Source organism: Crinia signifera, chromosome 6, assembly GCF_055691185.1.
Source record: "Crinia signifera chromosome 6, ASM5569118v1, whole genome shotgun sequence".
In the NCBI taxonomy this organism is placed as follows: Eukaryota; Metazoa; Chordata; class Amphibia; order Anura; family Myobatrachidae; genus Crinia; species Crinia signifera.
This window is the reverse complement of record NC_139222.1, coordinates 137,380,964-137,398,638: the sequence shown is the minus strand read 5'-3', so window position 1 is coordinate 137,398,638 and position 17,675 is coordinate 137,380,964. Positions and strand designations below refer to the sequence as shown.

At 43.0% G+C, this 17,675-nt stretch overlaps 1 protein-coding gene across 1 annotated transcript in view; it reads right to left on the bottom strand.

Moving 5' to 3' along the window:
• NGFR (nerve growth factor receptor) overlaps positions 1–14,902 on the bottom strand; it is a 77,469-nt gene extending 62,567 nt beyond the window's left edge. The window contains exon 1 of the mRNA XM_083147331.1: positions 14,746–14,902. Within this exon, the coding sequence (XP_083003457.1) occupies positions 14,746–14,781 (36 nt within the window). The 5' untranslated portion in view covers positions 14,782–14,902. The remainder of the gene's footprint in view (positions 1–14,745) is intronic.
• Positions 14,903–17,675: the final 2,773 nt, after the last annotated feature.

Sequence of the window (17,675 nt, the reverse complement as noted above, 5' to 3'; positions counted from 1 at the left end):
AAAATCCCGAATGGGTCATAATACCGACAAGGACAAAATCCGGACAAGGTTAAAATCCTGAAAAATCCCGACATGGATCAAGGTCAAAATACCGACATATAGAATGTACAGGTGAAACAGTCAACATGACTTTCCGTCGACAGGTCGCGAGGTTGACATGGGTTTTTTCACTTTTTTTTGACCCGACATGTGCCGACAGGTGGTATTTCATGCCCTACCATCCACTAGGGCGTGGCGGGAGAATAAAATAGTGTGCCAAGTGCAGCGAGGCACCGTGCCCGATGCGAGGGGCTGCGGTTCACTTCCAACTGTGTCCATGTCGACCGTGTCGACATTCGGGTAAAAAAAGGTGAAAAAACCCATGTCATGTTTCACCTGTTTCACCTGTACATTCTATATGTCGTATTTTGGCCTTCTCTGGATTTTAAATGTCGGGATTTTGTCCATGTCGGGATTTTAAATGTCGAGATTTTGACCTTGTCGGGATTTTGTCCTTGTCGGTATTATGACCCATTCGGGATTTTGACCCTGTCGGGATTTTGACCGTCGGGATTTCATACCGAATCCAGGTACATGACAAGGGCTTTAGGAAGTGACCCACCTATCCATACGTGATCCCATGTTCTGTATAGTCATTAGAATATATCAATTTACCTATGTAATTATCCAGCCATGTTGTAACCATGTTGTAACCATGTTGTAACCAGCCATGTTGTAACCAGCCGTGTTGTAACTCATTTACAGTATGTTCTGCATAAAACTTACTTGTGCTATTGGAAATATTTAAATGTATTCATTTTGGGTGGGGGAGAAGATCACAGTAATTATATAATTGTAAACCAACCATTGTAGTATGTTCTGAATAACCTTTGGATATGTATACATTTTTGACAAAGAAGATTTGCTTTAGCAAAAACCTTTATTTATTAATCTTAAAAGTAACATGATTCCATGTTTATAGTCCATCTAATGTATAATGAGTTTTGAGCGATACATTGCTTCAATAAAAAATATGTGGGGAAAAAAACTATTGAATCCCCCCCCCCCCCATGTTTTAGAATGTTCTTGTAATACAATTGAATTCAATGTCACAGCAGTGATATCATGTTTTGAGAATTCATTACCTTAAATACACCTGCACTTCTTCTCTCCAAAGTGTCACCTGCAAAACCTCTGTCACTTGTGCAAACTGCAGAGCAGATCACTGTCCCTCCCTCAGATTTTTTACATTCTTTCAGTGCTTTTAACAGCTGCTTTTGGCCCTCTCCTGACTGACATAACTAAGGCCCTTATTCTGATCTGTGCGGATATTCCCGCATTCTTACGGAGCGGTCCGCACGCCACGGTGTTTTGCCGCATGCGGCCATCGTCCGTAGAAACGCCCACGTGTCCTCCGCATTCGGACGGACTCACTCTTTAAGAACAGGGCGTGTTTACGGACGACATACAAACCATGCGTGTGCGGGAGAAACACTCCGATTCGGCACGGTATTACAGAGTATTACAGAGTATGCTCGGGAATACCGCATCCGAACGGGAGCCAAGCGGTGCTACCGCACGTAAGCGGAGGATTTACGCCAAACAACCCACTATGAAGTATCTTCTGCAAGACATCACATGACCCACTTATTCAATTACCTATCCTCATAAAAAACTGCTTATTTGGAATTGGAATCAATTAGATTCCAATATATCCTTACAAGCATGCCTAACACATGCATAGCACACATTAACCCTTACAGCAATTGAAGTGCAATGGTTTCAATTAAAGCACTGACAAGCGTCCTATTAGTGAGTAATGAGTAAAGGAGTAGATTGTTATTGGGTTCAGGTGTTAATGGTTGTAGTCATTAGGCGTACGTTCGCCTACCGCATGAACGAGTGGTGTCCGCAAAGCAATAGTACACTTGTGGACACCGCACATTTCAGCCCTTTTTGCTCGCGTGCATTCGGAGTGGTTTCCGAATGTACGCCCCCCAACATAAGTGTACTCCCCCGTGTCCGCCCATGTTTCCGCCCCGTTTTGCCCACTTTGAAACTACGCCCATGTGTCATTCCGCATGACGCCCATAATACGCCCCTATTTCCCGACTGATTGCGGTGACCAGTTTTGGACGGGCTTTGTCCGAACTGGTACCGAGTCAAGGCGTGGCACATGCGCGTAGCGTTCTCCACGCATGCGCAGACGCCGTAAAGACGCGATCCGTAAGAACGCGGTAAAGTCCGCATCAATCAGAATAAGGGCCTAAGTGACGCTGACAACCTGCAGGTGCAAGTTTACCACAGTTCGCAGCAGGTTCTTAGTAAACACACATTGCCTCTAGCGTCTTTTGTACCTGCCCTTTTCACACCCTCAGCAGGATTATACGATTTTACCTCACACACTGATGTACTATAACAGGAACACAAAACTATAATACAATGTATTTGGGTATTTATTCCAAGAGGTGTATTTATCAATGCAGGGAGATAGATAATATTGGGGCAGATGTATTAAGCCTTAACAAGAGATAAATGCAAGGGTGATAATGGGGGAGATTCTCTAAGCTAGAAATGCTGTAAAAACCCAGTTATCTGGGTTTTTACCGCATTTTGGGATGCTTTAAGCATCCCCCGCCGGGTTACCGCGGTGGGGGGGGGGCATCGCCAGAAAAATCTGGCGATTCCCAATAGAAGCCAATGGGCTTCTACCACAACCCTCTGCCGCCCCCCCCCCCCCCCGCCAACCCGCATCGCCTCCTTGCCGCCCCGCATCGCCCCCTCGCCGCTCCGCATCGCCCCCTCCCCCCTCACCTGTGTCCAGGCAGCACAGAGCTGTGCTGCCCGGCTCTGTGCTGCCCGGACCTGTGACCTCCTCCCTGCACTGATCCTCTTCCGGGTGCAGGGAGGAGGAGAAGCCCGGCGCAGCAGTGTGGGAGGGAGGGGGGAGCCGCCGGGACCTGCTGGGACCCGGCGACTCTCACCGCAAAGGACAGCTCTTAAAGCAAGAGCTGTCCTTTGCTATAATTATCGCATATGTTAGAACATATGCGATAATTATAAATGCGATGGGCGGCGAAGGGGGGCGGAGATTCTTGGAGAATCTCCCCCAAGGAGAGATAAACGCCCAGCCAATCGCCTTCTAACTGCCATGTTACAGGCTGTGTTTGAAAAAAAGTCAGTAAGGAGCTGATTGGCTGGACATTTATCTCTCCTTATCACCCTTGCATTTATCTCTTGTTAAGGCTTAATACATCTGCCCCATTGGGGCAGATGTATCATAGCAGCGCTTATCACGCCGCTATGATACTTCCTGCTTCGCCTCAATAGCGAGGCGAAGCAGGAAGGGACATCGACAAGATGTATTAACATCTTGTCTGCCGAAGCGGGGGAGCGTTAACTCCCCCCTTTGGCGATGTCCCTTTCTGGAGATAGCGCATCAGTTAATACTGATGCGCTATCTCCTGTCCCCGGCCGGCCGCACTGGGCATGCTCGGGATCTCGCTGTTCACGCGAGATCCCCAGCGCAGCCCAGACCTAACACCAGGGACAGCGCTGTCCCTGCTGTTTAGATAGGGCTTCGCCAGCCTGATGCTGGCGAAGCCAAACCTGGCTTCGTGCTGACCGTTCATACATTCGGCCTGCTATCATTTTGATAGCAGCGCCGATATGGACAGGGGCGCATAGCGTCCTGCCCATTACCGCATCTCGGCTCCTTCATACATGGGGGAGAAGCGGTATCAGTTCACATAACGTGCGCTGATACCCCTTCTCCCCCATAACGACCCTTCATACATCTGCCCCATTGTGAGATATAGAATACTAGATCGGATGGCATATATTGAGGCAGATGTATTAAGCTTTAACAAGAGATAAATCCAAGGGTGATAAGGAGAGATAAACGTCCAGCCAATCAACTGCCAACTGCCATGTTTACAGGCTGTGTTTGAAAAAAGTCAGTAAGGAGCTGATTGGCTGGATGTTTATCTCTCCTTATCACCCTTGCATTTATCTCTTATTGAGGCTTACTTCATCTGCCCCAAAATCTGTCACTATTTTATCTAAATATTGATATTTAACTATTAGTAAAGAAAGTGCCTTTTCTTCCTCTTTCTAGAATTTCTGCTGTAGCCCAAACTACTTTAACTGCAAAGTCACAACAAAACATCCATGGTGCATAACAATATTAGCTGACGTCAAGAGCCTTAATTTGAGCTGTTAAATCTAGATTTCCATCAAGTTCCATGGATTTATTAAGAAAGACAGTGGCATTTGCAGACCTGCGAATGCTAATTTGGCACTGGTCTGGTGAATATGAGTTTAGCAGAGTGAGGGTGCTTATTGCTAAGTTAAAATGTCCAAGTATAACAGCTTACACCTTTAGTTCTACAGTGGAAGGGGTTTGGACTTTAATGTGACAATTACACTTTTTTTGTTCAATGCAGCATAGTCCAGGTATTAGTCATAGGGTCGATTGTATGAAAGTCGACAAAGCCTTAGGTCGACACCTGAATTAGGTCAACATAGCTAAGGCCCAGGGTCGGAAGATCGACACAAGCATAAGGTCAACAAAGATAAGGTCGATAGTCAAAAGGTCGACGCAAGTTTTTCACGTTTTTTTACCCAAATGTTGATATGGTCAGCATGGACACCGTGTAAGTGTACCGCATCCCCTCGCATGGCACACTGCGCTCACCATGCTTCGGGGACTGTGCCTTGCTGTGTTCAGCACACTATTTTAATCTCCCATCATGCTGTAGTGGATGGCCTGTCGGCACATGTCGGCTAAAAAACAACAACTGAAAAACTCATGTTGACCTTTTGACTGTCGACCATCCCATTGTCCACAAAATGCTTGTCTCGACCTTCCAACCATGTTCCTACCTTAGCCATGTTTACTTATTTCAGGTGTCCACCTATGCCCTGTCGACCCTCAGTTGTCGACTTAATGCATGTCAACCTTCATAGTGTGGACCGCATCCCACATAGTCCATGGTCATGCACCATAATACACCATAGTCCGTGGTCATGCACCGTAATACTCCATAGTCCCTGGTCATGCACCGTAATGCACCGTAGTCTCTGGTCATGCACTGCAATACACCGCTGTCCAACAACCCACTACAAAAACCAAAGGACTGGGCAGAGCATCTACTGTAAATGTACATTGCACAGGCTAAAAGCTAAAATTGATTTGCAAGGTGCATCCAATATATTTTGTACATGAGATTCAGTGATGTGAGATGCAGGCCACGCCTCTTTTCTCTACAGAAACTTTTCTTCAAAAATTAAAATATACAAATGCAATACATAAATTAGTAAATTAATAGAATCTTTATAAGTATGGCCTCCAGCAGGAAGCAATTAAAAACTAAATTTATCACACTCCCAGTTTAACTAACTAGAGAACATATAATGTACAAAATAGACATGATAATAAACACTGCAACGATACTAACTTATTTTTGAATCATTGCAATGGTTTTTTTCAAGCTCATCAATATAATAAGTCTGTACAGACATCCAAAAATCCACATGATTACACAATTAAACACAGGAATACACATGCACAAAACACACATGCTGGCACAGATCTATGAAGTATGACTGTGATGATTTAGTTAAACTGTATAGGAGCTATCAGTGGTGGCTCCTACTGTGTGTAGGAGGGGGGCTGTCACTGGCCAATCTGGCAGGTCCCTACTGCTGTGTCCCAGCCACGCTGCCTGGTTCCAGCAACTGTAGAATGTAACTGAAATACCCTGGCCATGCACATATGCAGTACTGCGCATGCACTAAAGCATGGCTTCGATGAACTGCATCGGCTGTAGACCATAGAAGCCGACTAGGGAGGAAGGGAGTGGCTAGCCAACTCTGCTTATTGCAGGCCAGACTGGAGGTCCCGCATGGAGCATGGAAGTCCACCTCCTAATGGGACTGCCTGTCATGAGAGTGACTAGCAGGTAAGACTTCCAATAGGAAGTCGCTACCAGTAACAGTAAAGCTAGTGCAGGCAGAATTCATCTGGCTTCACTAATACTGAGTGGGTTGGTGGATGTTACTGGGGGGTAATGAGCATAGGCGAATCTAGAATTATGGTAATGGGTGGTCCCAGATCTAGACATAATAGCAGGGGGACCTTTGCGCGGTGTAGCCGCGCGGCAAAAAGGGTGTGTGGCCTCATGGGAAGGAGGCGTGGCATCACAAAAAGGGGTGTGGTATTACACTTTAGATCATACACAGTAATGCCCATTACACATTTTAGCAAACTTCGTAATACCCATTACACATAAAGCCACACACCGTAATGCCAATTACACATAAAGCCACACACCATAATGCCCATTACACATTGTGCCACACATCATGATGCCCATTACATACTATATAACAAACCGTAATGCCCATTACATATTTGCCACATAAGTGCTGCTTACCTACGTGCTCATTGCTAGGGGGTTCTTGCTTGATGGCACCATAGTACCCATTACACATGATACCGCACACCATAGTACCCATTACACATGATGCCGCACACCATAGTACCCATTACACATGATGCTGCACACCGTAATGCCCCTTACACATTAAGCGACACATTATGCATAATGCCCCCACATACCGCCACTTATAGTGTCCCATAAGCAATGCCCCCAAAAGTGCCACTTACTGTAAATTTTTATATGAGCCTTTGCTGCTGCTGCAGGGAGAGATGGAGAGCGGTGCAGCTGCTTCTATGGGGAGTGGAGCAGAGTACAGCGTAGAGCACGCTCCCACTCCCCTCCTGGTGTCCCCTCTAGCCGAGTGGACATTTTAAATATTGTGCGCGCTGTTGTTGTGCGTGACGTCGGGGGAGGGCGCCGGCACCACATGATAAGGGGGGGGGGGGCTGAGGTGAAAGCGGGGAGAAGAATTGGAGCGGAAGCTGCAGGGATGACAGTCATTGACAGCCCGGCTGTATTCAGAGCACTGCAGGTCATGGCTGTTTGAAATAATACCCCTTTCACTCAGAAAGTGCAGGGATTTACCCAGGAATATGGTCCCAGGAGCATGCAGTGACATTCCCAGGCTGACCCCTTATACACCAGCCTAATCCCTGCATTTTCTGGTGTGAGGGGGAGAGACAACCACTCCCCTCTCCCTACCCCTCTTTAACCAACCAGCTATATCTTTGGAACCAACTGACCCATTTACATGAGACCAGTGTCATATTGCAGAACTTTTGGGTTGGCTTCAAATGATTTTGGTCCCATGAAACTGGGCTGTTTGGTTCCAGAGAAATCTGCCCTCAAAGAACATGAACAGTCATGAAATTACATTTTAGAAATGAAAAAAAAAAAAATGGTTTAACCTCAATATCCCAGGAACCAATTAACCCATATGGATCCAGCCTGGTATCAGATTAAAGGCCCAGCAATTTGGGTTCGACTGAGATCAACCTCGAGCTTCAGTGATGCCGAAGGGGGAACTGGCAGCCGTTGAACTGGGTGGGGGTCGGAATTAGCGGGTCCCATGTTATCCTATAGGGAAAACGTTCCAGCTTTGCCTGCCCGTATCTCTGGTTCTCAGGGGGCTAGAGACACGAGGCTGGGCTCGTTGGAAAGCGCCATCCCTCAGCTTCCGAAGGGGGAACTGGCAGCTGTTGAACTGGGTGGGGGTCAGAATTAGCGGGTCCCATGTTATCCTATAGGGAAAACGTTCCAGCTTTGCCTGCCCGTATCTCTGGTTCCCAGGGGGCTAGAGACACGAGGCTGGGCTCGTTGGAAAGCCCCATCCCTCAGCTACAAAATGGGTGGTCCTGTGCACCCCCGGACCACCCCCTAGATTCGCCTATGGTAATGAGGACTAAACTCTGCCAATGGGAGCTATTCAGATATTCTCTAGATGCCAGGCAGTGTTTATGGGCTCGCTAGGCAGAGAATGTATGCTGACTAGCGAGCCGTCCTGAATCAGGATTCTATGTGTAGAATGTAAGCCAGATTCACAAAAACAAGGAATATCCTATGTGTAAAATACAAGCCAAATTCCGGTATAGAAACATGCCTATTCCAATATGCAGAACTAAGTAAATATTCCACAGACATTTTTAAACATTGCTAATCTATACATTTATCAAATCACAGGAATGCATGTATTTGTACATTACTGTATGAATTAGCATTGCAGATATACACAAGTACAGACTTTATGCAATGCTACAGTGTAGCTATTGCTTGGTGTGCATTATATAAATGCTACATGCTGATATTATGTCATTGTGCTTCTGGCCTGATTCAGAGATTATCGCAAATCTAAGGGGTGATTCAGGATGGTTTGCAAAACACATTTGGTTTGCTAACAGACAAAACCATGTGCACTGCAGGTGTGGCAGATGTAACATGTGCAGAGAGAGTTAGATTTGGGTGGGGAGTGTACTTCGAACCGATATATATATTGCAGTGTAATGCAGCCAGTATTTACCCTAAACAGAAACAAAATAACTCACCCAAATCTATTCGGCAGGGCAGTGGGGTGGCGTCTCTGGTGCCACTGAGAAAACCAGAATCAGGTCCCAAATGTGCTTTGCAAACCAACCTGAATCACCACCTAACTCTCTCTGCACATGTTACATTTACTCCACATGCAGTGCACATGGTTTTGTCCATTTGAGAAAGATTTTGGATATACAGTACGATCAACTCTGAATCAGGCCCTCTGTGTATTGGATGCGTTTTGAGGCTAATTTATTTACAATGTATGAACCTTGTTACATTACTATTGTATCTGTCATGCATGCTACAGTGCAACTGCCTACTCTGTGTCTTATAGGTCAGTAGCCTGTGAGTAATTTAGGGTGGAGTAATTAGCAGCTTTTAGGAATGTTGTTGTAAGATATTTAATGTTTTACAAAGGTAAGCCCAGGATTTTGACAAGAGTTTCCTCACTTAACTTTTAACACTACCTTTCACCAGAATATACCTATATCCCGTATACAGGGTATATAATATATATATACAGGTTGAGTATCCCTTATCCAAAATGCTCGGGACCAGGAGAATTTTGGATAACGGATTATTCCGTATTTCGGAATATTTTAATATTTCAATGATGTATTTTGAAGTATCTTGCATTTATGCTGTATAAACACATAATATACACACAAATATATTTTATTACCACATAAAATACACACAAATATATTTTAATTGTTCAAAAAACAAGGTTTCAAAACGTGAAACAAAATGTGTGTACTATCTCAGCACTGAATTTGAATGCCAAGCAATCATTGTCTTGCACATATATAGTGCCAGTTACATATCATGTCCCCAGTGATGCTGTTACAAATGTCCCCAGTGAGTTTTTAGCAAAAAAAAATAATTTTTTCACTTTCTGGAATGTCTGTATTTCGGAATAATTCGGATAACGGATATTCGGATACGGGATACTCGACCTGTATATATATATATATATATATATATATATATATATATATATATGTCTGTGTGTGTCCTCCTTTATACAGCTGCTACTCCTTTGTGTATCCACCATCACCACTTGACTTTATCTCCTAGGTATAAAGTGTAAAAGAGGACGAGTGCATCAGTGTAATAGTCTCAGTATAATTTCATGTGATGTGAATATGTTTAGCAATGTAGCTATTCAGCTTAACAGTCTTTTTGCATGTAACAGAGCTTCAGCAATAACCATTGTCTTCTTTATTCGCCAACTGCCATAAAAAATTGTGGGTACCGGCCGGACTAACAAAATAGGCAGGGCCCTTTTTCTTCTTTTTGAACCCCCGGCTTGCCTGGGGAGAACACCGGTGTCGGCAGCACTGACCGCATTTTTCAACCTCTACATTGCTTCAAGAGAAATGTGAACTCTGTCTATGACAAGTTGAAATGGTTGACTCCAGTCCTGGACCCCCTTTCTGTCTGGGCCTGGGACTGGAGTCGCCACAGACTCCCCTGATGGCTGCCCTGCTCCCAGGTGCACCTCTTGCTCTGAACTCAACCAGAAAAACAGCATTAAATGTTACTAGTGTAACCAGACATCTAGCTAACACTGACAGTACAGTATGCCTCATCTCAAAAACTGAGGAAGCTGAAAGTAAACAATACAGGTTAATAGAATAAGTAGTAATTACTAGTTATATTTACCAAACAAATATTACGGTACAGCATAAAATCAGATTTGAATGACCATCTTAATTTGTGTAAGTGGACTTCAGTTCCATCCAAAGAGCATAGTATTAGAGAACAAGATACAGTAGCGGTAGTTGTGGATGAGCAGACGTTTGGACCACATGCGAGGAGGAGTGGCCAGAGAAAGGATGCGTGGAGGAGTTGGGCAAAGTGATGGTGTACCGGAACTGGTGGTCATGGAGTTTTACTGTATACTTTTAACGTATACCATATATATTCATCCTACACTCATTATAGTGCACCATTTGGTGATCAGGGGTCCCTGAAATTAACACAAATAATGCCTGCAAATTAGCTTCCAGTGCCTTGATTTAGTTTATATTTAATAACATTGCCCACATGTCTACTTAATATTGTGAGTTGGGTGGGGCAACTGTGAAATACCAAGTAGTTGGTATCTTGGCATAATGTTGACATCGTCTGAATATGATCTGTGAAAATGAATGTTGACATGGCATAATGTCAACTGCACATGTCTGTGCTAGGTTCAGCATTATGCTGGGCAAACATGCTACAATTATCTGGCAGATCCACCCAATATGGGCCAGATAATTGCAGTGTATATGCAGATGGCTGATCCAAAAATATTGATTGGCCAGGCATGTCAGATTGTCCAGCATGTCCCTCTGATTTCATATGGTATGCCCTACTGTGGGAGAAGGATTGAAATTTCCCCGTTAGTTTCACATCATACTTGCCTACTCTCCCAGAGCCTGCGGGGGGACTCACCTGCCTATCCTCTATTTCCAAAGAGGACAATTTAAAAGTAGGTAAATATGCTTCACATGGCAAAGAGAGAAGTGGCATTTCCCCAGGGGCGGAGTGCCAATATCAGGTGACATATGACTGTGAGAGATCTCACAGTGTACTGTATGTTCCAGATATTTGCATTATTAGAGGTCTGAGAGGCATTTTACCTGACCGTGTATGCCTGGCATTAGGTTTAGGCTGCAGTTAGGGTAGAGTTAATATTATCGGCATGCCGAATGTTTGCATGATGACCATGTCAACTTTATGCCAATATTGACATTGTGTATGTCAAGTTTTTACATTAACATAACATTCATGTTGGCATTCTAAATTTTGACAATTTGTACCACACCCAGGTGTTTCACACTGCGCATCCACTGTATTTTATAAATGAGGCCCAACATGGTGTTAGCATAGACAGTATAATACACTTTTTTTGCACTGAAATGATCTTTTATGGGGAAAGGGGGATTCAAATATAAAAAGAGTATCCACTCAAACCTAAATGAACAAGTTTTGCCTCATGCTGTTAAGAACACACACACAGCATATAGACAGTTATTTGGTATGATAACCTACGTACACAGCAGTGGGTACTATAGGGATAAATGCATCATTATAGTGCACCAATCAGTGGTTGGGGGTTTTCTGAAATGAACACCAATAATTGCCTGCAAAGAGGCTTCTAAACCCTTGATTCAGTTTGTATCATCTATATATATGTCTAGTGTCCGTGAGTCTCCGAAACACTGCCATCTGCTGGCAGAGAGTGAAACTACATCTCTTTCTCACACATGCACAAACACAGAAGGTAGCAGACTAGCCTTTGAAGCTCTTGATTCGAGCGTGCTTACTAGATTAATAATATGATTCATATTTACTTGTGTACTATACAGTTCTCTTCATGCTAAATATAGGGACAGATTTCACAATGATTGATACTCCTGTTATCGCTCGTTACGAATGATAAATGGCGCTCCGTCTAATCAGCTACTAACTGCCATGTGTTGGGAAAATGACTAGGGATTGGCTGGAGCCATTTATCATTTGTAACCAGTGATAAAGAGAATATGTTATATATGCCCTATAACATGAAACCGTGGACTTGTACAAAGCACTAAAATATCATTTGTTTGTTAATTATATGGGATCATAGCAACCCATGAAAAGTAAAGTAGCGAACACTGTGTGTGCCCCTACCTATATGTAAAGAACACATGTCCTATCACTCCTCACAGTCTCATCTAGTTGTACTTCTGACGCATCACTTGTCAAAATATGCATTATATTAAAATGAACATTGACACTTCTGAAGTGTTGTGACCTGTAAATATCATTATGTTTGTTAGACATTCCTGAAATAATCACTAGAACTAGTAGCATTTCTCTCGTACATTACTGAAATACCCACAGCAGTTTAGTGACATTTAGTCTCAGCTGCAATGGAGGAAAGGCTACGCTAATCTGTCATGAATTACAGTACTTGTAAAACCCCAAGTTGTAATCTACCACTTAGTTACATAAATAAAGCCACTTACAGTACTTCCTCTCTAGCCCAACCACAGCTGGTCCACAACCCATTCACTTTGCTCACTTTTACTGTTCTGTATACATGACATTAGCTAGGCATCCACATCATTAATCTATTGTAGATAGTACAATTATAGCTGAACTAGTACACACTAGTCCTTTTCAGATAAGCATTCTTTGTTAACTATGTAGAAGTCACCGACCCACAGAAGTAACATGATGCAGAGATTAATATAGAGGTAGCACTATGCTGTACATACAGATCCATTATGGATATAGTACAGTTAAAACATTTTTACATTTTACAAAAATAATCTATACATTCACATGTAGCCAGTTATGTAGGGTGGAAGGTCCTGATCATTCCAAATGCTGTTGGGCACTTTTCTAGGTGTTTAATAGCTGATCTGCCTGGTGGAGGTGTTACCTTTAACAGCCTAAGTGCAGGTAAGCCTGAGTGAGAACAGGAGGCATGTTGTATAAATTAATGTTATAGCAATTACCATATTTACAGTTCTGGGTGATAGATTAGGACTGATCAGAAGGCTTTGGTGCACTTGGTCAGAGTTTATCAGACAAATAAAGCTTTGAGAATTCAGAATGTGTTTGAAACAAACATATGTTAAAATTGTGCACAGGTTTTACATTCCCAACTCTCTCTGCCTAGAACACTCCCCAAAAATGAAATGTTCCGCAACTTTAAAATTGTATCTACAGTAGCTGCACCTCTCCTTTTCATCCAACCCAGAAACACCCACTTCCATAAGGATTCATTCAGAATACTCCTTCCCAATTCATAAACACAGATCAGTCCCACAGCTTTCCCAGCCCATCTGGATGAAGTCTCTATCACCGCCCTTTCCAAAACTCCTCTCCCATATCATGCTCCTGTGAGATCTCCACACCGTATAAAACACACTAATGCCAAAACTTAGCATGCAGAGAAAAATCATTATGTCATTACTTCCCACCAACACCCCTAAAATCTGTACATCAGGGGTAAGCTTCAGAAGTATCTACCATTCAGTCTGCGGAGATGGTGTTTGCTAATCATATAAAGACATTCATTATTAAAACTGCATTTAAATATGTAATGAATCAAAATATTGCTTTAAAAAAACCAACAAGGTATTAAACTGAAGTTCTAATAAAGTGCATAAGGAATCCGAGTTTACAATCACAGCTGATCCTGCATGGCAGATATATAAACTATATATTTTTATAATAAATTAAATTCTATAACTACAGAAAAGAAAATCGAATTGGTAGGGGGGGGGGGGGGGGGGCACTTTAATTCCCTCACACAGCATTCAATTTATAATGAGGGACCACTAAGTTATGAAAGGGTTATGTGTGAGGGTAATGTACTCAGAATATATATCTTTCCCACTCAGGTGCAATACTGTACAATATAAAATGCAGAATATGGCACTAAATGAACAAGAGCAATAGAGGGGAGGAGGAGCAGCAGAAAGGAGACAGAGTGACAGTTTCCATGCACCAACTAACCAATTGATATATTCCATTAATGGATTTTTACAAGGGGAGGGGGGTGAAAGGTTTGGGACTAGATTGTGTATTGAAGGGCATGCATTGTGCAGCTTCCACTGAAATCTGAGTATGTAGGGTTTTGTGTGTGCAGTAATAGGAAGGTAATTATCACCACTGCATTATCCACAAGCCAAACCCTTATACACTGCAGATCTGGGCTAGAAAGCTTTACTGCAAGGCATACAGTGTATAAACACAGACCATCTCTTTTTACACCACCAACACTATAAAAACCTACAATAAAACTGCATGAAGTAACAGGCTCTCTAAAATCCTGTAGCAAGACAACATCAGCACATGGGTGGTGTTAACAGGGCTGTCAGTTACAGGGTCAGCCTTAAATGACACTTCTAAAAAGGAAATGACAATTGATGCTAGCTGGATAATCTACTATGACATCCCAGAAGAATAAAAAAACATTAGAATCAAACAGTTATGCATTGTTCAGTTAAACAAACAATATATATATATATATATATATATATATATATATATATATATATATATATAGTACTATATATATATATATATATATATATATATATAGTACATATATACATAAAGTATATATTTGCAAAGAGAGACATTAGTAAGTGTGGGAAGATATAGGGCAGCTATATATATATATATATATATATATATATATATATATATATATATATATATATATATATATATCATACAGTAAATAAATCTGTACAGTAAAGCATTGGGACTGAACACTGGGTAAGAAAGCAAAACCTGTACTTACTATGCTACATAAGATGACAAGCAGTGGGGCTTCCATTCTTGTGGTCCTGAGAAGCTGATGGCTGTAGGCAGAGATAGGCAGATACAGAATGCAGCAGCTCCACGATTCAGCTACACCTGCCCCTAAAGCCCTGACAAGCCATCCCCTTCTGTATAAGGAGAACCATCCCCTCAGCTGTCCTCCCACTGGCTGCAGCCAGTCCCACAGGCACAGCAGCCCCCCCGCCTACACAGCAAGCGAGGACTGGCTGTCAGGGCTGGATTTAGGGAATAATGTTTGGATCCGAGCCCCGAAAACACTTAACTACTAATTATTTCAAAGAAAACAAAACAAAAAAAAAGATGCAGCAATTTCTTTCGTCCTTTTGTTTCTGCTCTTGTTGAGCTTTTGTCGTTCTCACTTGGGGTTTGACAGGAAAAGTCAGTGCATTATGTATGTACTGTGCTGCCCTGACGGGGAAAGTGATGTGCTGTGTGTAGCATTATTATTCATTATTATTCATAACAATAAAAACACTTTTTTCAGAAACATTACTGATCCACTTTCATTGACATTATTCATTTCTTACTTATTTGCATAACTTTGCTTTACAGAGGCAATACTAATATATATATATTTTTTTTTACAGGACTCTGCTTTGCACTCAGATGTGTTGTATAGATGATAGGCAATTTCTAGGTTAACAATCACTAGGTTGACCACGAATGGTTGACAGTGACTAGGTCGACACCTAAGAATGATCTACATACTGCAGTAACATGGTTGACACTGAAAATGTTGACATAAGGTTTTCACAGTTTCGATGTCTAAGTTGACATATGACCAAATTGACACCGTATAAGTGTACGACGTCATCTTGCATGGTTCACTGTGGTAGCATGTGTCGTTCTTTTCAGTGTCGACCATGTTCATGTCGACCTTTAGCTTGTGTCAACCTGTCAGGCTCGACCTTCTGTTAGGGTATGTTGACCATTTTTAGGTGTCGACCTAATCCTTGTTGACCATTAGTGGTCAACCTAGAAATTGTAGACCTACAATTAACTCCCTCGTCTGTACATGCACATTACAGAGGGGGTCATTAACGACCCGTGGGACTGCTCATCGTCCACCATTACAAGCTGACACACTGGGCGATATAATCAACTATATCGCTGATAAGTGCAAACATTTGCGATATCGCTCATTATCGTTTATGGTCACTAAGTCGACCACAGGAGAGTCAACATACATAAGGTTGACCTCTGAAGGTCAATAGGCCTTAGGACGACACACTCAAAATGTCGACAAGGGTCTAGGTCGACATGGGGAATGTTGACAGTCAACACAGGTTGACATGGGGTTTCACATTTCTTTTGAGCGGACAGGAGGTATTTCCTGCCTTACCATCTACTAGAGCATGGAGTGAGAATAAAATAGTGTGCCCAGTGTAGCGAGGCACCGTGCCCGAAGCATTTCAAGTGCAGTGAGCCATGCGAGGGGACACGCTGCACCTATACGATGTCCATGTCAACTGTGTCGACATGTGGGATAAAACCCGTGAAAAGCCCATGTCGACCTTTTGACTGCCTATCTTCCTCATGTCGACATAATGCTTGTGTCAACCCAATGAACCTGTGGACCTTTTCAGGGTGTCGACATAAGGTCTGTCGACCTTCAGTGGTTAACCCAATCTATGTCAACCTTCCCGTGGTCGACCCTATGAACCACACCAGTTTCTTATATCACCTTGTGTGTATGAGGCTAAAGTTTGATGTGCTGCACCAGTGGCGTAGCACCAATTTTTTCGCCCCCTCCCCCCACCAGAAAATATCGGTGCCCCTCTTACCCTGCCTCCCCCGCTGCCTTTGTATTCGACCAGGAGTCAGGACCGCAATCGGGACCGCAGTTGGGACAGCAGATCTACTAATCTGTGTCCCGGCGCCTGGCTCCTTATGAGTCAAATGTCCATCACAAAATGGCCACCCCCTTACAGCAGAACGTTTGAAAGGATGCTAGAGGAGTCTGCCGCTGCCTACACTTGAATTTCAAAAAACTGTCTGCTCTAAGGGGGTGGCCATTTTGTGATGGACATTTGACTCATAAGGAGCCATTAGCAGATCTGCGGTCTCGACTCCCGACCGAATACAGACACGGCGGCGGGATAAGGCAGGTAGAAGTAGCGTAACAATAGCCCCCGCAGACCCCGGCGCCCACACTTACTTGGCGCCTCCCCGCCACCGCGGGGTTTGCAGAGCTATTGTTATGCCACTGTGCTGCACATCAAACCTAGCAATATTGCTACTGACCTTATTTGTTCTAATGAAGAACGGAACATGATCATTCCGTACATAATTTGGTCCAGTGTGTTCCCATATCGGAATGAATGGCGTTGCTGTAGTGTGTACCCAGCTTTAGATAGTTTCTAACTTTAGAGTATTATTCACGCTGCATCCTTATGAGGGCGATCCTTATGCAAGCTTATGAGGGTTAGTGAGAACATGTGTAAGCTTATTCTGACACATAACTGTGTGCTACCCAGCATACAGAAAATTTGTTATCCCCACAGTGGGGGTATCCAATTACCTGTGGTATTTTACCATGAATATTTTATTGCTGGGGGCTATCCAATTGTCTGACATGAGCCTTGGCTTATCAGGGAATTTTTTTTCCCCTGCCTAAGGCAGGCGGATCAAAATCCCTGATAAGTGCTGCCTTTTCAAAGACACCAACTCAAAAACACATAGGTTTCCCTGTGTTTTCGCTAAAGAATTTAAAAAAATTGACGTTGCCCAAAGCAGCCAATCAAATTCTGTCTATTATTTCTCTATTGTATCCTAGAAAATGATAGACAGAATCTGAATGCTTGCTATGGGCAACATCACCTTTTTTTTATTATTAGTAAATGTAACCAATAAGATCTGATTTAATTAGCTGCATAGTATCAAGAGCTA